The 17,502-nt window shown below is 40.2% G+C and overlaps 1 protein-coding gene across 8 annotated transcripts in view; it reads left to right on the plus strand.

Moving 5' to 3' along the window:
• SPTAN1 (spectrin alpha, non-erythrocytic 1) overlaps positions 1–17,502 on the plus strand; it is a 46,205-nt gene that overhangs the window by 8,737 nt on the left and 19,966 nt on the right. For 3 of the 8 annotated variants that reach the window (XM_069031548.1, XM_069031547.1, XM_069031550.1), the window contains 24 exons: positions 150–275; positions 587–655; positions 1,596–1,736; positions 2,729–2,875; positions 3,471–3,604; positions 4,297–4,441; positions 4,536–4,690; positions 5,945–6,080; positions 6,551–6,652; positions 6,882–7,019; positions 7,453–7,563; positions 8,016–8,093; positions 8,269–8,424; positions 8,768–8,972; positions 9,098–9,279; positions 9,529–9,772; positions 10,091–10,213; positions 10,916–11,133; positions 11,878–11,970; positions 12,303–12,437; positions 12,859–13,007; positions 14,340–14,399; positions 16,567–16,765; positions 17,343–17,447. In XM_069031548.1, the coding sequence (XP_068887649.1) occupies positions 150–275; positions 587–655; positions 1,596–1,736; positions 2,729–2,875; positions 3,471–3,604; positions 4,297–4,441; positions 4,536–4,690; positions 5,945–6,080; positions 6,551–6,652; positions 6,882–7,019; positions 7,453–7,563; positions 8,016–8,093; positions 8,269–8,424; positions 8,768–8,972; positions 9,098–9,279; positions 9,529–9,772; positions 10,091–10,213; positions 10,916–11,133; positions 11,878–11,970; positions 12,303–12,437; positions 12,859–13,007; positions 14,340–14,399; positions 16,567–16,765; positions 17,343–17,447 (3,351 nt within the window). The remainder of the gene's footprint in view (positions 1–149; positions 276–586; positions 656–1,595; positions 1,737–2,728; positions 2,876–3,470; positions 3,605–4,296; positions 4,442–4,535; positions 4,691–5,944; positions 6,081–6,550; positions 6,653–6,881; positions 7,020–7,452; positions 7,564–8,015; positions 8,094–8,268; positions 8,425–8,767; positions 8,973–9,097; positions 9,280–9,528; positions 9,773–10,090; positions 10,214–10,915; positions 11,134–11,877; positions 11,971–12,302; positions 12,438–12,858; positions 13,008–14,339; positions 14,400–16,566; positions 16,766–17,342; positions 17,448–17,502) is intronic. The other 5 variants (XM_069031551.1, XM_069031553.1, XM_069031552.1 and 2 more) reach the window with 3 other exon arrangements.

The raw sequence follows: 17,502 nt of genomic DNA on the forward strand, positions 1-17,502 counted from the left end.
CATGATATAACTGATTTCAGCTGTGCAGTTTTATTATTTGTTTGTCAGTCCTGAATATGCATAAAACACACTTTAAATCTTGATGCTGGGGAATGTGGAGGAGTCCATGCACCAAATCTCAGTCACATTCTTTGATGTTTTCCTTTCAGGGGAAGCTGCAGAAGCACCAAGCCTTTGAAGCTGAAGTGCAGGCCAATTCAGGAGCCATCATTAAACTGGATGAGACTGGAAATCAGATGATAAATGAAGGCCATTTTGCATCTGAAACCATAAGAGTGAGTTTTAAAGCTTTTTACCCCTCCCCCCCCTTACAGGCCATTCCTTAAGCACTTTGTTCAGATTGCACAGATAGCTCTATATTCAAAACCACTCTTTAAAATTCTATGGGTATTTGATTAGTCAAATCATGAGAGAATTTGTATTTTTAAGCTCAGAGGTGTTTTTCTCTTTCATGAGCACCCAGCTGATACCTTCTTTTGGATGTGGTTCTGAGGAGAATTGTTTAAAGATGAGATGTTTTTGTAGTGATTATCAAACTTGATTGATAAGTTTAGCATTTCATTCTAACCTGCCTTCACTGGTTCAGTCCTTCACGCCGTACCGGACTGCTCAGCGCCCGATAGTCACGGCCACCCAAGTGGGGTCCCACATACGAGTAGGTGAAGCTTGTGGCTCTGCAGTGCAACTTCCTTTTGCAATGTCTCCTTTCTTCCTTGGTTGACAGTTTGTACCATCCTTCTGGGCACTGCTCAGAGCTCTTTCCTCCCTTGAAATCTCTTTAATTGAACTTTCTGAGTGGATTAAGTGGTATCCGCCCATGATGTTCAAAAGCTTCTCTTGAATGACTTTCAAGTTTCAGGTCTCGATGAGCAAAGTGTTATAGACAATGGGTGGAGCAGTTACTTTCCTGTTTTGCAAGTTGTGTGCATGTGTGGGAGTGCAGTTTTACTTTTTGTTGTCTATAAAGTTTATAGTGGCTCCCAACAGTTTTGAAAGGCCAAGTGCAGCCAGAGAAACTCAATATTAAAACTAGTAATTGTTCCTAGTGTGTCCATATCATGTCACTTCACAATGTTAACTAAATATATAAACTGTTTAGTGTTAAGAGAAGTGGTTAAAATTTAGTGAAATGGCATAAGTTTGACTTGAAACAAATGTGTTGTCTTAAATAAAAATAAATTCCCGAAGGAAGATGCAATTCACTTATTGTGAGTTGACTTTCATATAAAAGACTGAACGTTTGAAGGGGAGAGCAGCAAATTTTTGGTCTGACTTCACATTAGTATAGAACTTAAATTTTATCTCAGGATGTTTAGCTCATAGTTACGTAAAGATATTTGATAGCTTCATTAATTAATAACAACTGTCTAAATACTCAGTTCAGTAATTCCTATTTTTGTGTTACACCACTTTACATAATTTGAAAACTATTTACTGGAGATAAAATCGTGAGGTTTGTTCCTTACCCTTGTCTAAGGTAAGGTTTAGGATGTACAACTTCAGAAAAATAAATAAATCTACTGTTAAGGACAGGAAGGGAATAAATCTCGTCTTCTTTGACAGGGGATTTTAATAACAACATCCTTTTTTTTCAGACTCGACTGCAGGAGCTGCACCGACTATGGGAATTACTGATGGAAAAGATGAGAGAGAAGGGAGTCAAATTATTGCAAGCACAGAAGTTGGTGCAATATTTACGGGAATGTGAAGATGTCTTGGACTGGATCAATGATAAGGTGCATAATTACCTCCCTTTGCTGTCTCCTTGATGGGAAATTTGATGTGCTTGTGTGGAAAATTTCTGTCAGCATAGAGTTGCTGGAGGCCAGGTAGTCACAGAAAGCTTGTAAAGGCACCTGTACATTTTATTTAGTTATTCACATTGCATCAGCACTAGGTGTGCAAACTACTGTTGCTCTTTTGCAGCCACAAAAAAAGTTATTAGTCTAAGAGGAAGCCTGTGTGTTGGACAGCACTTAGCATAAACAATTCCTTCTTTGCTTTGAGAAGACAAATAAAATTCAAGTTTCCTTTAAGAGAAATCTTCAACATGAAAAGGAAATGTTTTTTAAGTAAATATTCTAAATGACTTGTTTCAGAAAAGAGCCAGCCTAAGCAGCAAGCAGTGTGTACATCGTTACTAAATGATTGGAATATCTTTAGATATACATTGTAAGGACATGAACTGCAGGAGGGGACGGTTGGCTCTTGGTTCTTTGAGCTCTAAGGGAGCAGACCACAAACCACACTGTCAAAAGAAAAAACAGCCACAAAATAATCTCAGTGGTTTCCTTAAATGATAGTTTGCTATTTTGTGTCACTGTAGGTTCAAACTGTAAACCCTGTATAACTGTTACTGAATACAACACTGCACTTTTTGTGCAAAAATCTTGCATCAGATGCCTACAGCAAATGCCCATAAACAGTGTAAAAAGGAGCAAATTCTAGTCACTCTGTGTGCTAAGAATTAGTACTTGAAAAATTAATATGATCAAGGAAGATGAAAAAATAATTCCCTTAGTGATCTTGCATATTTTCTGCAGTAATGGGTAGGTGTTGGGGCAGGGAATGGAGTTCAGTGGATAAAACTTTGTAGTTTAAATCTGACCTTAAACACTGCGATTGTCTTTGACCTATTGAAAATTAGGACAGTTTGCTTCCTAATTTTTAATAGTGTTTTCCCATAGGATATACTGAAATTAACTTTTTTTTTTTTTCACTGTGCTAGGAAGCAATAGTGACCTCAGAAGAGCTTGGACAGGACTTGGAGCATGTTGAAGTTTTGCAAAAGAAGTTTGAAGAGTTCCAGACAGACCTTGCAGCTCATGAAGAAAGAGTAAATGAAGTGAACCAATTTGCTGGCAAACTTATCCAGGTCAGCATTTATGTCTGTTGAAGATCTCTTTTGGCAAGTCAGTTATCACAGCAAACATTTGTCTGTAACTTCCCCTCTTTTCTCCCTGGTTTGGGGCAGATCTTTAAGCTTTGCTCCACATGGGTACTTGGCTATCTTCACCTTAAATGGTCACCATTTGATTCACTTGTTCTTCTGCCAAACAGCCTGAATAACTGCCCCAGCTGGGAATGTTGCTGGAATTGTGGAGAGTAGTGATTAGTAAGAGAAACTGTCATACTGGGGTTAAATATATTTCTCTTGGACAAGGAGGTTTAATATCTCTTCTGGTTTGACATCTGGGGTGTGATCAAAGATGGAGACAAGGCAGGAGGTGTTTCGTTCCAGGGAAAGATGCTGTTTACAGCCCTCTTCCTATGGACTAATTAGTATATAGGGAAACCACTACAAGAGTATTGAATGTTTGCACAGTAAAATTTCAGGGAAACTATTGAATTGAGTGATCATCTGGAAAGAACAGTAATTATAAATTGATCTCTTGAAGACCAGCAGCGTTTTGTCAATGGACATAAAGCCAAAGAACATAGGAAAATAGCATTTTTCCTTTGCTTGCCAGGAACAACACCCTGAAGAGGAACTGATAAAGTCCAAACAGGATGAAGTAAATGCAAGCTGGCAGCGTCTTAAGGGACTTGCCCTTCAGAGGCAAGGAAAGCTCTTTGGGGCAGCTGAAGTTCAGCGTTTCAACAGGTATGAACTTGGCTGGATCTGCTGAATGATTTAACCCTTGTGTGGGTGTTTAATGATGCATTCAGCTGCACACAGTAGTATGAGAAGAGCTACTGTCTCCTATGGCTTTGCTTTGCTCTTCTGCATGACTTGTTGAATGAAGACCTCGTTGTTCTACAGTTACTTTAGAATGGTCCTTCTGATGGAGCTTTTCAGCACTTGGCAGTTTTGTTCATTCCTGCTAATGGCAGTTTTGCTCTTCTTTCCTCTGAGGGCTTTTTCCCCCAGTTCTGTCCTAGATGAGCCTTAAATGGAGTGTGCTTTTTTTTTATTGGATGTCAGCCCAATTGTTTTGGAGGCTTTGAGCAATGTCTTTCTATTCTCAACTCCATCTACAGCATTTTGAGATTTGCTGTAATTAAGTTGGAGATGGGTCCAGAGGGGGAAATGGATCCACTCCGCGACAGTGCTGAGTGGTGCTGTAATTCCTGGTTTGCATCTGGTCACAGTGGCCTGTTAATATACTTCAAAGTTTCTTGAGATGCAAAGAAAGTCTGTCTGTTTGTTTTCTAAAGGATGTTTGTAGTTTGCTGCAGTGTTTATATATATGGGTTTGTATGCCAGTTCATCTGGCACATGTATGGAAACACATCCTGCTTTCTTCCTTTTTCCATACTAGACAAACTGTTTTCAATTTGTGCTTTGTTCTGAAGGGATGTGGATGAAACAATCAGCTGGATTAAGGAGAAAGGGCAGTTGATGGCCTCAGATGATTTTGGCAGAGACTTAGCCAGTGTGCAGGCATTACTGCGCAAGCACGAAGGCCTGGAAAGAGACCTGGCAGCTCTGGAAGATAAGGTACCCCTGCAAGGTGTATTTTACCTACAGTTTCAACCAGTCAACCTGCTTGTAAAAGGCTGGAAGCTCACTCACAGTTTGTGCCTGGGTTTAGGTGAAGGCCCTGTGTGCAGAAGCTGACCGTTTGCAGCAGTCTCACCCAATAAATGCTTCCCAAATTCAAGTGAAACGGGAGGAGCTCATTGCCAACTGGGAACAGATCCGGACGCTGGCAGCGGAGAGGCATGCTCGTCTCAACGACTCCTACAGGTGGGTCACTGCAGCAGGGCAGTGGTGCTTCCCTCCTTGCTCACATTTGACAGAGGGCTCTTGGAAGGAGAAGAAAGGGGTGCTGCTTCCATAATTTTGGGATGATTCTGTTGTTTTTGGAGCAGTCTTGTTCACCAAAATCTATTTTACACTAACTTCTCATAGTAAAAGAAATATTTACATGATTGAAAAATTATTGCAGCTTTTTGTCATTCTCTGGGTATGGATCAATTATGAAAATAGACACAGTGATGCTTTAGGGCATTTGCTATTTTCTCTACCTGAGTTGAAATGTACATTTTGAAGTACATTATCTGACTATGTTTCAGTTTTGCTGAAAAAAAAAAAAGCTTTTGTAATACTTCTATTACAAATCTGTTCACTGTGGAGTCTTTAAGAGTCTCTGTGAAGACTGAAGTATGATATATTGCTTGATGTATTGTCACAGAGCAAATGAATTCCCTGTTTCTGTGGTAGTTCTTTGTTGCTGTGGGTTTTGTCTTCATCCAGTCTTGTGCCTGTACTGATCTGGTCTCTGAAACATAACCTGTTAGATCACTGTTGAGAAGCCATACTAAAAACAAACTAATCCTGATACGGTGGTTAGTTTACATCCTTTCTGGTTTTGTTTTTCTGCCCTTTGTTCCCTCCCACAATGTGGGATTTTTGGCAGTGGAGACTTACATAAATAATCTTTTTCTTTACCTTCCCTGTCATAGTCTCTTCAGAGCAATTGACAGCAAATATAAAAGGGAAACAAACTGATCAATTTTGCTGATAAGTGTTAAGCATATGCCAAAGGCAACAACTAAAGGTATTCTGGAAGGAATTTGAGGATTTGTTTGCTTGTTTTAAGGCTGAGTCATGTGCAGTTGAAATTTTCTGACAGTTCCCTCCTCCCCACACACTGTAATGGTTGTGACAGAAGCAGCCCTGTGGATTATCTTGAGAACTATATTTTGATTTCTGTTTTCCTCAGTGTGTACTTAGGAATATTAATTTTACTTACAATATAAATTATATGCAAAATGTGTCTTTGAGACATTGATTTTGAACCCAACATTTTCATAACTTTAAAAGGCCTCTTTTTTGATTGAAAGCATATTTAGTTATTCAGTATTCTGAGCACACTTTTATGTTGTTTTATTTGATCTGAGGAACAGCTTTTATGTTTGTAACCCTTTCTTTGGAGAAACAGGAGAGAAACTCTGCAAATTAATTATTCCCAACCATTTTTTCCTTTGCTTACCTAAGGCTGCAGCGCTTTCTCGCAGACTTCCGAGACCTCACCAGCTGGGTGACTGAGATGAAGGCTCTGATAAATGCTGATGAACTTGCCAATGATGTGGCTGGGGCAGAAGCTCTTCTAGACAGACATCAGGAACATAAGGTAGAGTGGTTATACAGCCAAATCCAGTCAACAGCGCTCTGATTTGTATGTCTAACACAGTCTCTGAGTCAGTGTTGCAGCACTGGAATGCTTTGATCATCCAACTAACACAGTACTAGGTTGCTGTCCTGATTTAATATTTTAAAATTGTTTCTAGATGGTAGATATATACTAATTACTAAGTATTTAAGAATGCTTATGATAATATTTTATAAAAAATAGGCCTGATAGCAGCCAGTTGGACTAACGACTGTTTTAGTTCTCCATCATGAGGAATTCCTGTAACTAAGCAGAAAAAATACAGCTCAAATCAACTTTTAGTTTTATTTTAATGTAGGAATTTAACCCTAACCCTTAAAAAAAAGGTCCCCTGGCTGCCCAGGGTGGGCAGCCTACCTTATGTGCATTGTAAGGTAATTCTGACACTCTATGCTAAGATAAATTTGGCTTTTTCACATCTCCTTCCATAGGGAGAAATTGATGCCCATGAAGACAGCTTCAAATCTGCTGATGAGTCAGGCCAGGCTTTGCTCTCTGCTGGGCACTACGCTTCTGATGAAGTTAAAGAAAAGGTAAGTTGAGAGCACAAGCTCCTAGAAGAATTTTATCTCTTTCTTCTGTGTCTCTTAATTTAAAAGGATGATCACATCAGGAACTGGAGATTTCATTCTTTACACAGGAAGTCATTTTCAGTTCAGTGCTAACCACTTTTTTAGAGTCACAATTTGATTTTACATCAAGATGGAAGTGAACTAGAGTATTAAATAAAATTATTATATATTCCTCTTCCCAATCAATCAGCTGACCATCCTCTCAGATGAAAGGTCTGCCTTGCTGGAACTGTGGGAGCTCCGCAGACAGCAGTATGAGCAGTGCATGGACCTGCAGCTTTTCTACAGAGATACTGAACAAGTTGACAACTGGATGAGCAAACAAGAGGTGAGTGCCTATCTTTGAATTCTCCCAGATACAGTGGACTTTAATTTCTGGGTATTCTTCTGTAGGCTTAAGTAATTGGTATTGCCTACTGACAGTGCCATAAACACCCACTAGTGAGTGGGTGCTGTGCAGAGTTATTTATCTGTCTGCCTGAAATGGTGCAATGGCTGTTTCCATCTAATGCTGAAACTATGAACCTGTGACAAGTGGGCTTGATGTGGCTTTTGTGTGTGTTAACTCTTGTAAAATGCTGGTTGAATAAGAAGATGGAAAGAATTATTGGCTGTTAGAAGTATAAAGCAAACACCATCCCAGATGTCATCTTTTACATTTCAGTAATAACATACGGCAGGAAATATCCCTGGCTGTGCTTGAGCTCACTTAGAGCAGCTGAGTATGGAAACATAAAAATGTGTTTGTGTCCTTACTTCAGGCATTTCTGCTGAATGAAGATCTTGGTGATTCTCTGGACAGTGTGGAGGCTCTTCTGAAGAAGCATGAAGACTTTGAGAAATCCCTAAGTGCCCAAGAGGAGAAAATCACAGTAAGACATTGGCATTAGTCATCACTAAATGGGCAAGAAGTGAAACAAGGGCATTTTTTGACTGGGGAGGAGACATTGCTGGAGGATGGTAAAGAATGGGGTTTGCTTTGCAGAATGATCCTCCAAAATGTTCTGTGGGATGTAACAGGTGTTGTCTCTAAAATAGAAAATAGTGGAGAAAGTATGGGATAGGGCTTGACTTCTGTCTCAGAGCCAGGTAACCTTGTGCTTCCTTATCATACCAGCACACAGGTGGATGAAGATTTGTCAAAAACCTGCACTTTTCCACATGGAGAGGATGAGGGTACAGAGAGAAAAGGGTGTAAGGATAGATCTGCTAATGGCTTTCTGCCAGTTTTACTGTGATAAACTTTGGGGAATTGATATACTAAGCAAATTTGCATAAGCAATTTCTATTACTCCAAATAAATGGAAACTTGTTTTCCCTGTAGGCATTAGATGAGTTTGCTACTAAGTTGATTCAGAATAACCACTATGCCATGGATGATGTTGCTACACGCAGAGATGCTGTAAGTATCCTAAATATATTTGGACTATAGACTTTAAATCTTGTTCTGCTTTATTATTTTACATGGTATGACTTCAACATAGAATAAGTCAGTGGAGTTGTCCCAAGAGGGGTACAGTGGTGGTTCTTACAAGCTTGAGGAATTTAAAAACCTTTTACTTTCTTTTTTTTTTCAGCTACTAAGCCGCCGAAATGCCCTTCATGAAAGAGCCATGTACCGCCGTGCTCAGCTAGCAGATTCCTTCCATCTGCAGCAGTTTTTCCGAGATTCTGATGAGCTCAAGAGTTGGGTTAATGAAAAGATGAAAACTGCAACTGATGAGGCCTACAAGGTAAGCACAAAGATGAATGGTAGAATGCTTTTAAGGTACTGGAATTAATGTAATCAGTCTAATGATACAAAGCAACATCAGCCAAAATGTTGCTGGTAGTCGGTGGTATTAATGGCAACAGGAGGAATTGTAATTTCTTCCTGACTCCAAGGGGCATTTTTCCATCATGCTGTAATCATGCCTATCCAATAGCTTAAGAATTCTGATTTAAGGCATATTTTTGGCACCAAATCCTCTGGTGACACCATGGCATGTCTATGAATGTAGTCCAATTTCAAAAATTCTTGAGACTTTTGGGTACTGATTTTGTATTGAAATGTTCTATTTCTTTCTTCATCTGTAGGATCCATCAAACTTGCAAGGTAAAGTTCAGAAACACCAGGCTTTTGAAGCAGAGCTGTCTGCTAACCAGAGTCGTATTGATGCCCTGGAGAAAGCTGGCCAGAAGCTGATTGATGTCAAGCACTATGCATCAGATGAGGTGGCAGCTCGCATGAATGAAGTCATCAGCTTGTGGAAGAGGCTTCTGGAGGCCACTGAGCTCAAAGGTACGACTCGCTCAGAAGAATATGGACAAATTTCTAGAGAGTTTAGCTGGGAGAAGACAGGAAATGAGTTAATTTCAGTTTCCACTTCACTTGTCCTGTTCTCCTCTTGCCCCTGTCTCACTCAGGTATAAAACTGCGAGAAGCCAATCAGCAGCAGCAGTTTAATCGCAATGTGGAGGACATTGAGCTCTGGCTGTATGAAGTAGAAGGACACTTAGCTTCTGATGATTATGGAAAAGATCTTACTAATGTTCAGAATCTTCAGAAGAAACACGCCCTGCTAGAGGCAGATGTTGCTGCCCATCAGGTAAGGGAAAAAATTTTTATTCCTGCATTTCCAGATATGCTCAGTCAGAGACCATAGCAGGTCTGGCTTTTTATAATTTTTTTAGCTTTGGGTTTTACAGTTTGCTTATCAAAAATAATTTTGAACTGAAACATAACTTGTATGTCTCTAAGAATAATATCTTTATGACTTTAATAGAAATGAGCTTCTCAGTCACTGCAGCCACCTCACAGAATTTCTGAACTAATGCTGCTGCTGGATCAATTTTAGGATCGGATAGATGGCATTACCATCCAGGCACGCCAGTTCCAAGAGGCCGGGCACTTTGATGCTGACAATATCAAGAAGAAACAAGAAGCTTTAGTGGCTCGCTATGAAGCTCTGAAGGACCCCATGGTAGCTCGCAAGCAGAAACTCGCAGATTCTCTTCGCCTGCAGCAGCTTTTCCGTGACATTGAGGATGAAGAGACCTGGATTAGGGAAAAAGAACCTATTGCAGCTTCAACAAACCGAGGTTGGTCCGTCCTGGTATCTCTAGGATTCAGATGTCAGAATTGCTGTGTTATAAATTGTATTTTTATAGAACATTCCCTGAAAATTTCAGAACTGTTTGCTCTAATTAACATTGTCCAGAGTTACATATTTGCTGTTGCCCCGGGTCTCTGTTGTGTTGCTTATATAATTCCAGTGGTAACTTAGTTTCCATAGTGCTCTGTCTTCATTGTTAAGAGTTTTCCCTCTGCAAGTTTGTGTAGCGCTGGCTGCAGCTGCCTTGAAATTTTTGTTTCATCTACTGACTGATTTAGCTGATTAATTATTTTGTATCTTTCAGGCAAGGACTTAATTGGTGTCCAGAATCTGCTAAAGAAGCACCAGGCTTTGCAGGCAGAAATTGCAGGCCATGAGCCTCGCATTAAAGCAGTCACACAGAAGGGGAATGCTATGGTGGAAGAAGGTATGTCTCAATATTTTTTAACTCTGACATGGTCTTTTGTTCTCTGGCCCAGCACAGTTAAGAATTATTGCCTGTTTTTATCCTGACAATAGACAGGTACCTACTAGCAGGATGAACTCCTGGTCATCCTTTCACCTGAAAATAAAAATAGTTTCCTTGGTGGGAACCTGTCATAATTTTCATAGATCTCCATATACTCTTGATGAACACTTACTTAGCAATTTTCTACCTATTGTATTTAGTCTCTATAATTAAATCTGTTAAAGGGTTCTATCAGAGGTACATAACCATGATGTGAGAGAAAATTCTCTACAAAGACAAGGCATGTTTATTTCTGACTGGGTGTTTTTAACATGAAAAAACAAACAAACAAAAAAAAAATCTTGCAGGTCTGAAATAATATCTGTCTGCTGCCAGAACTCTGGAAGGAGATGACCTTTCCTGTTTCATCATTGAGAAATGTTATGATATGTCTTGTTTTATTCCTAATGATTAAGATATGCTAGTACAACTTGATTGACAGGTTCAGTGTTTTCCAGTCTGAGGCAAAAGGACCAGCTGAGTTGTGTTTTTATTATTCTAGTCTGAATAGGCTTTAAATTGGTCTAATTTCTGTCACTTTGAAGAACTACAAGTAACCTTTTAATGTGTATTGGTTTTGTCTGCTGAAGTCCTTTAGTTTCATGTACTTCTGTTCCATAGGACACTTTGCAGCTGAAGATGTGAAAATCAAACTGAACGAGCTAAACCAGAAGTGGGACTCTCTGAAAGCCAAAGCATCTCAGCGTCGACAGGATCTGGAGGATTCCCTGCAGGCTCAGCAGTACTTTGCTGATGCTAATGAGGCCGAATCCTGGATGAGGGAAAAGGAGCCCATTGTAGGCAGTACAGACTATGGGAAAGATGAAGACTCTGCTGAGGTACTTGAGGTTCTTGTTTAAATCAGTTTTGCCTAAGTACAGAGAGGATTTATCCAGTGGTAAAAAAATGAGCTCTGATAATTTCAGGATTCTTAGTGAAGAGGGCAGATTCTTGCATCAAGAAAGATTTTGGCTCTTAATCAAAAGATGACAATTTTTCCTGTGTCTTAGTTGTTATTGCACATGAAATTCTGCTGCTCAGTATATTAAACCAACTATGAGGAAGCTTTACCTCTGTATTCACTCTTTTACAGGGTTTTGTTTTTTTTAAGTATAATGAAAATAATATCAGCAAATTCCTCATGGGATGAGCATTTCAGTGTGAGCCTGGTTTTCAGCAGTTCATTAGTCTGGAAGTAATTTTTTTTGTCTGGAGTTGTTTTATTGGTATCATTCTGCAGTCAAACACCACATCCCGGGCAGTGCTGACTGACAGTTTATCAACATGAAGTGCAGTTTAAAGGCACACTTTAAACTTACCCATATCACTCTGGAAATAGTTCTTTCTGGTCAGAACAAAAGAATGGAATGTTGCTGAGATAAGGCAGAGGCAAAGCACCAGGAGCATTAGGACCACTATCTAGCCTGTGAATAAATAGAAGTGATTATTCCCATGCGAGTCACAAGGCTGGCAGCTCTGAAAAACCCACATTCCCTGTGTGTGGAGTCAAAGTATATATTTTAAGCAGAGGCATATTTGTAAAATGTCAAGGTGTGCATGTTGTTGCTATCATCCACTTTCAGGCTCTTCTGAAGAAACATGAAGCTTTGATGTCCGATCTCTCCGCTTACGGCAGCAGCATCCAGGCATTAAGGGAACAGGCCCAGTCGTGCAGGGTAAGGAAAGATGCTAATCATGTACCTAAAATTCATGGATCAGCAAAAGGTAAAAACAAAGCTCAGTAACTGTTGTTGGTTTTGAGAGGTTATTGAAGACTGTGCCGGATTTTCTCAAAAAAATTGGCAGTCTGTTTTTATAATCGTAAGACAGCTGCATTGTTTTGAAATAAAACAATTTAATGTGGTGGTTTTCAGGGTTTGAGCCCAGACAGCACCTAAACTGACTCTACAGTAGCTTTAACTAAGGCTGAAGTCTATTCTAGGACAACTACATTGATTATAATAAACATGGAACAGCTCATTTTTTCTTGTGCTCTTTATTTTTTTAGCAACAAGTTGCTCCCACAGACGATGAAACTGGAAAAGAGCTCGTTCTGGCTCTCTATGATTACCAGGAGAAGAGTCCCCGGGAGGTGACAATGAAGAAGGGAGATATCCTCACCTTACTCAACAGCACCAACAAGGTGGGCTCCGGCCTCTTGCTTTGCTGCTTTGCTTGGCTCCCTCAGTGCTTTGCTTTGTTTGGTTTTGGCACATTTAGCCCATGTTCCCATTCAGCACTTCAGCTGAACCTCTTCACTTCATTTCCATCACTCCTCTACAGCTGCCAGCTTTTCCAAGACAGGGCACGTGTCTGTGAGAACTTTTAATTCCCTGATGTGGAGGAATTTTTGGCCAAATATAAGGGGAGACATGGGAGTAAGATCTCTATCTTCAAGAGGCAGTTTCTTTGAAATTATCTCCATAACAAGAGCAAACTGTTGAGAGCATCACTGCTTTCCTTGTGTTAGTAGAAGTCTCTGATCTGCAGCATTCAGTTGCCCAGCATTCTTTATGCTTGATGATGGCCTCTCAGTGGTTGCTTTGTGGTTTTCTTCCTTCCAGGACTGGTGGAAGGTGGAAGTCAATGACCGTCAGGGATTTGTACCAGCTGCCTATGTGAAAAAACTGGATCCTGCCCAGTCTGCATCTCGAGAGAACCTCCTGGAGGAGCAAGGCAGCATAGCACTGCGACAGGAGCAAATCGACAACCAGTAAGATCTAACTGATGAGATATGACACTGCCAGCATTAGCTGGCTTGGCCTTTGCTTCACAGATGCCACCTGCTTAGGTTAATGCTTCTTACACGAGGGAGTAATTAACTGGAGCAAAACAAAGGGCTCCTTTACCAGAGGCCCAGATTCAGTTATTTTATTCTTACTCTAGATTTTCTTGTTGCTTTTCCCATTTTTAACTGTTAAACTCATGACACTAGAGCTCAACTTACTGTCTGACTTGAGTATTTTATGTGTTCCTTTTGTTGTTGTACCTAACTACTTAAACTTGTTTGTGAGTTATATATGTCCTAAGCAGCTCTTGTATATGTAGTTGTCACTTCTTAATGTGTGATCTATTTTGAAAAGCTTTCTTAAATTTGATTCCATAAAGTACAGTGCTCTCCCTATACAGGGCTGCCTCTGGAGGTGCCCTCCTTACGAGCTGGGGCTACTTTGCTTGCTAGATCATCACTTTTTTTTCTGAAATGTGGTGCCAGTATTTATTACCATTATAGGAGCTAAAACATGTGCCCCCTTCTTTTTTTTTTCAATTTTTATCATCTATTTTGAAAGTGCAACATATCGTTGGCAAACAGAAAACTGCAAGGCTACTTGGTAATGACCTTCTTAAAGCACATGGTGGCTGAAGATTAATTCAAGCAAGGGCTGTGGGTGATAGCTGTGAGTGCTGGCTCATCTTATCAAGCCACTTGGAAGCCAAAGCTGAAAGTCTTCTCCCATCTGTTTGTGCAGCTACATTGTCGTTCTGTGTGAGAATTTCCTCCCACTCAGTTGTGTTGAGTCATCAGTTATTACAGTGACATGCAATAATTACTAGCCTTAGCTCTAGAATTAAAAAACTAAAATAAAATCACACAAAAAAACCCCACCAACCCATAACAAAAAACCTTTTTACCGGCACGATGAAAAGATGCTGGAAAATTGTGGCACATTGGTCAGGATTTTAATAAAATAATTCCCTCCATGGGTTTGTATGTGGCTTTTAGTAACTAGAACAGGGTGCCTTATTTTAGAGCCAAGGAGTGGGGACCACTTTCTAGTTTCCAATCCCATGGCACAATAATCAAGAAGTGAGGAGACCTTATAGAGAGAGCTCAACTGTACTGCTGAGGTTTCCTTACGTGAATTGTACTCCTGGTCTGATTTGCTTTGTTTGCTTCTGAACAACACCTAATTTTCTCCATTTAAATGTGAACTCTTACTCATCTCCTACCACAGACCAGCCATGGATGGAGCTGCTGCTTTCATTATTTTTGTTAATCTGACTAATTTTTCGCATGCATTTGCTGTGCTCCCTGTCTGTGCAGGACTCTCATAACTAAGGAGGTCGGCAGTGTATCTCTGCGTATGAAACAGGTCGAAGAACTGTGAGTAGGATTAGCCCTTTCCTAAATCATGCTGTCTCCACACTGTCACTGTTCATCCTCCCTTTGTTTCTTTCTTTGGGAAAGCTGCTCCAAAGAGACATGAAGGAGGCAATTTCTGCAATGAGGATTAGTTTAGATGAATGTGGTGGTCTGTGTTTCCAGCTGCTTATCTTGCTGGGCACCTCTGTGCTGCTAAATTGGTTCATGTTTATTCCATCACGCTGATATTGCTTACCAAAGAGGCTTTAGGTCTATCTAGACTGTTCCTTAAAAAGCATCTCCTGCATTTTATGAGGTGCAGATAGAAATATTAGTTTGTTTATATAAATATATATAAAATACATCTACCAAGTATTGCATCACATCTGAATGTCTTAAGAGTTTGGGAAGGGTGGGGCTGTCATGGTTTATCACAGAAAGTAACATTTATGCTAGATAGTCAAAAACATTATTTATATAGGGTGATTATTTCTTAATTTTAATATTAACTAAATTTTGAAACTTGTGTTCGTGTCTCCTGGAAAAGATACCAAGTTGGCATTATACAGGTGGAAGTTACTGGGAAATCCAAAGCCACAGTGTTCATTGGCTGTGCTTGTCTTTTCATAGCAAATGTGTTTCTTGAGAATTAAAAGTGAAACTTTTATGTAAATCTCTCAAGTGTTGCAAAGCAACTCTGAGGTAAGGTCTGCTTCTAAAGGAGTTTTGCCCCAGATCTTCTATGAGTTTTACAAGTATTTAATAGCTAACATTGTTTGCTGAGGCAAACAGCTGCAGTTAGGGCTGGCTTCAAATCAGTGTTTTCCTGAAGTCGGGGTAGAAAGTTTCTATTTCAGCCTAATATGAAAGATTCTTAGTTCCTTTCTGCCCAGCCTTAAACTACGATAAACAGGAAGCCACAAAGTCTCAGCTTCCATGGAAGGAGAGCTGATTTATCAGTTTGGTATATAGACATTACAGCCCAGGATACTGAGGATTATTTTAAGGAGACTTTGTCATCTCTGAGCTGTTGGTTAGGAAAATGCTCCAGGACTGAACTCCTCAAGCTGGGAGGTTGTAACTGCTCAGTATGTGCCCTTGTGCTTCAGGGTGGGAAATGAAAACATCCCCATTTGAGGCCCCTGGAGGTACCTCAGCAGTGTCTGGTATTGTTTGACTTAATAACATCAGAAGGAACATAGCTTAATAATGAGAATCTATTGCTGCTGTTGATCACTGCAGTAGACCAATGTCCAAACTGATTCAGGACATAAAAAAACCCTTCCAGATGCAGCAAAAAAGTCTCATCTTCTGGAAGACTTAAAATAAAGGAAAGAATACTCATAAGAATGAGTATTAAGAGTGTGGCTTTTCTGAAAGCAGGTTTTTAAAAAAACAGGCATTATGCATTGCTAGAGAGATTTGTAACTCAGTGACTGCAAAACTACTCTTGGCTTTTTTCAGCAATAGCTTGGGAAAGGTCTTGTAGGATCATCTGTGTCTAGTTGATTACAAGGTGGTTTTAAATAACTGGCTGGTCTTAAGAGGTTTATTTGCCCCTGTGCAGACCAATTTAAACATTTTTGAGGTTTCACTTTGTGTCTATTCTAATGTAAATGAGGAGTAATATCATTGATGTTGAGAATTCCACAGATATAAAAAGTGCACGTGAAATGAGTTTCATGGGTTTTTCAGTTGAATATAGGTGTGTTATCATATTTAAGCAAGATTACACCTTGCTTAAACATTCGGCAGATTTTGCACTGGAAAATGGCTAATGAAGATGTTTATGTTCTAAAGCTGGGAGGCCAGTGGATTTTAATGACCTGATGACAGATTGAGGTACTCTAGGAAAATATCTCTTGGCAAGTAAGAGCCTATGGAGTCATTCCTGTCCTACAGTGATACTGTGGCTTAAGAACCTACCCCAGCCTAGGCTGTGATTTGGGTTTGCATTTGCCCAGTGAGGCGTTGCATGTGGGAGTTCCCATTTTGGTGTGCAATCCATGTGGAGGAGAGGCATGGACAGTCTTCATTCCCAACTACACATGAGTAGCTCATCGTGTAGCAGAACAGGGCATAAGTTCAGGGTTTCTCCATTTTTGGGGACCCCAGTACTTGGGAAATTCCTGTGATTGGACTGAGTTCCATCTGACTGTTTCCTGCTTTCCTTTCCTGCTTGTCCTAGATATCACTCTCTCCTGGAACTGGGAGAAAAACGTAAAGGCATGTTGGAAAAAAGCTGCAAGAAGTTCATGCTTTTCCGTGAAGCCAACGAGCTCCAGCAGTGGATCAATGAGAAGGAAGCAGCACTCACCAGTGAGGAAGTGGGTGCTGATCTGGAGCAGGTGGAGGTGCTGCAGAAGAAATTTGATGATTTTCAGAAGGTATGTTGTGATGCTGCATAATGTGTGTGTTAATTTTGGCCTTTCCCTTCAGGCTTTCTGATCATGTGTCTATGACAATTCTTTATAGCTGAGTATGAAATATGGCTTTGATTGGACATAAAAGGTCCATAAAAGGTATATATTAATTTTTTCTTTCATTTTGTGAGGCTAGAGAGAATCTCACATTCAAGTGTCTTCAGTTTGATTAAATTCCCCAGGTTGCTGTGTGCTTCCCAGCTCCCAGAGAGCTAAAACCCTCTTTCAGCACTTTGCAGTATAGAATCTGCCAAGCTTTGGAGGAATTTCAGTTTGTGTAAAGCATAGCCTTCAATTAAGCTATTCCTGTTGAAAGGAAAGATGCATTTTGGTTTCCATCTGTAGAGTTATTTCCCTGAGATATGGGGGGGGTGGGGGAAATCTGGCAGCTGGGATTCCCTGGCATAGGCTCTCTGGGAACTCAGGGCCATTGCACTCAACTCCTGCTGTTCATACACTGGGCACTCCTGGTGAGCTACCTTGTTCCACATGTTTTGCATGGGTGAATGTTAATGCTGGGATATTTCCCTGTTCTGTGTAGGATCTGAAAGCCAACGAGTCACGCCTGAAGGACATAAACAAGGTTGCAAAGGACCTGGAGTCGGAAGGGCTGATGGCAGATGAAGTACAAGCAGTACAGCAACAGGTGCTCTTTTTCTCTGCCTTAATCTAAGAAGCAAAAGATTTTCCTGCTTTCTTTT

Source organism: Aphelocoma coerulescens, chromosome 17 (assembly GCF_041296385.1).
Source record: "Aphelocoma coerulescens isolate FSJ_1873_10779 chromosome 17, UR_Acoe_1.0, whole genome shotgun sequence".
Classification (NCBI taxonomy): domain Eukaryota; kingdom Metazoa; phylum Chordata; class Aves; order Passeriformes; family Corvidae; genus Aphelocoma; species Aphelocoma coerulescens.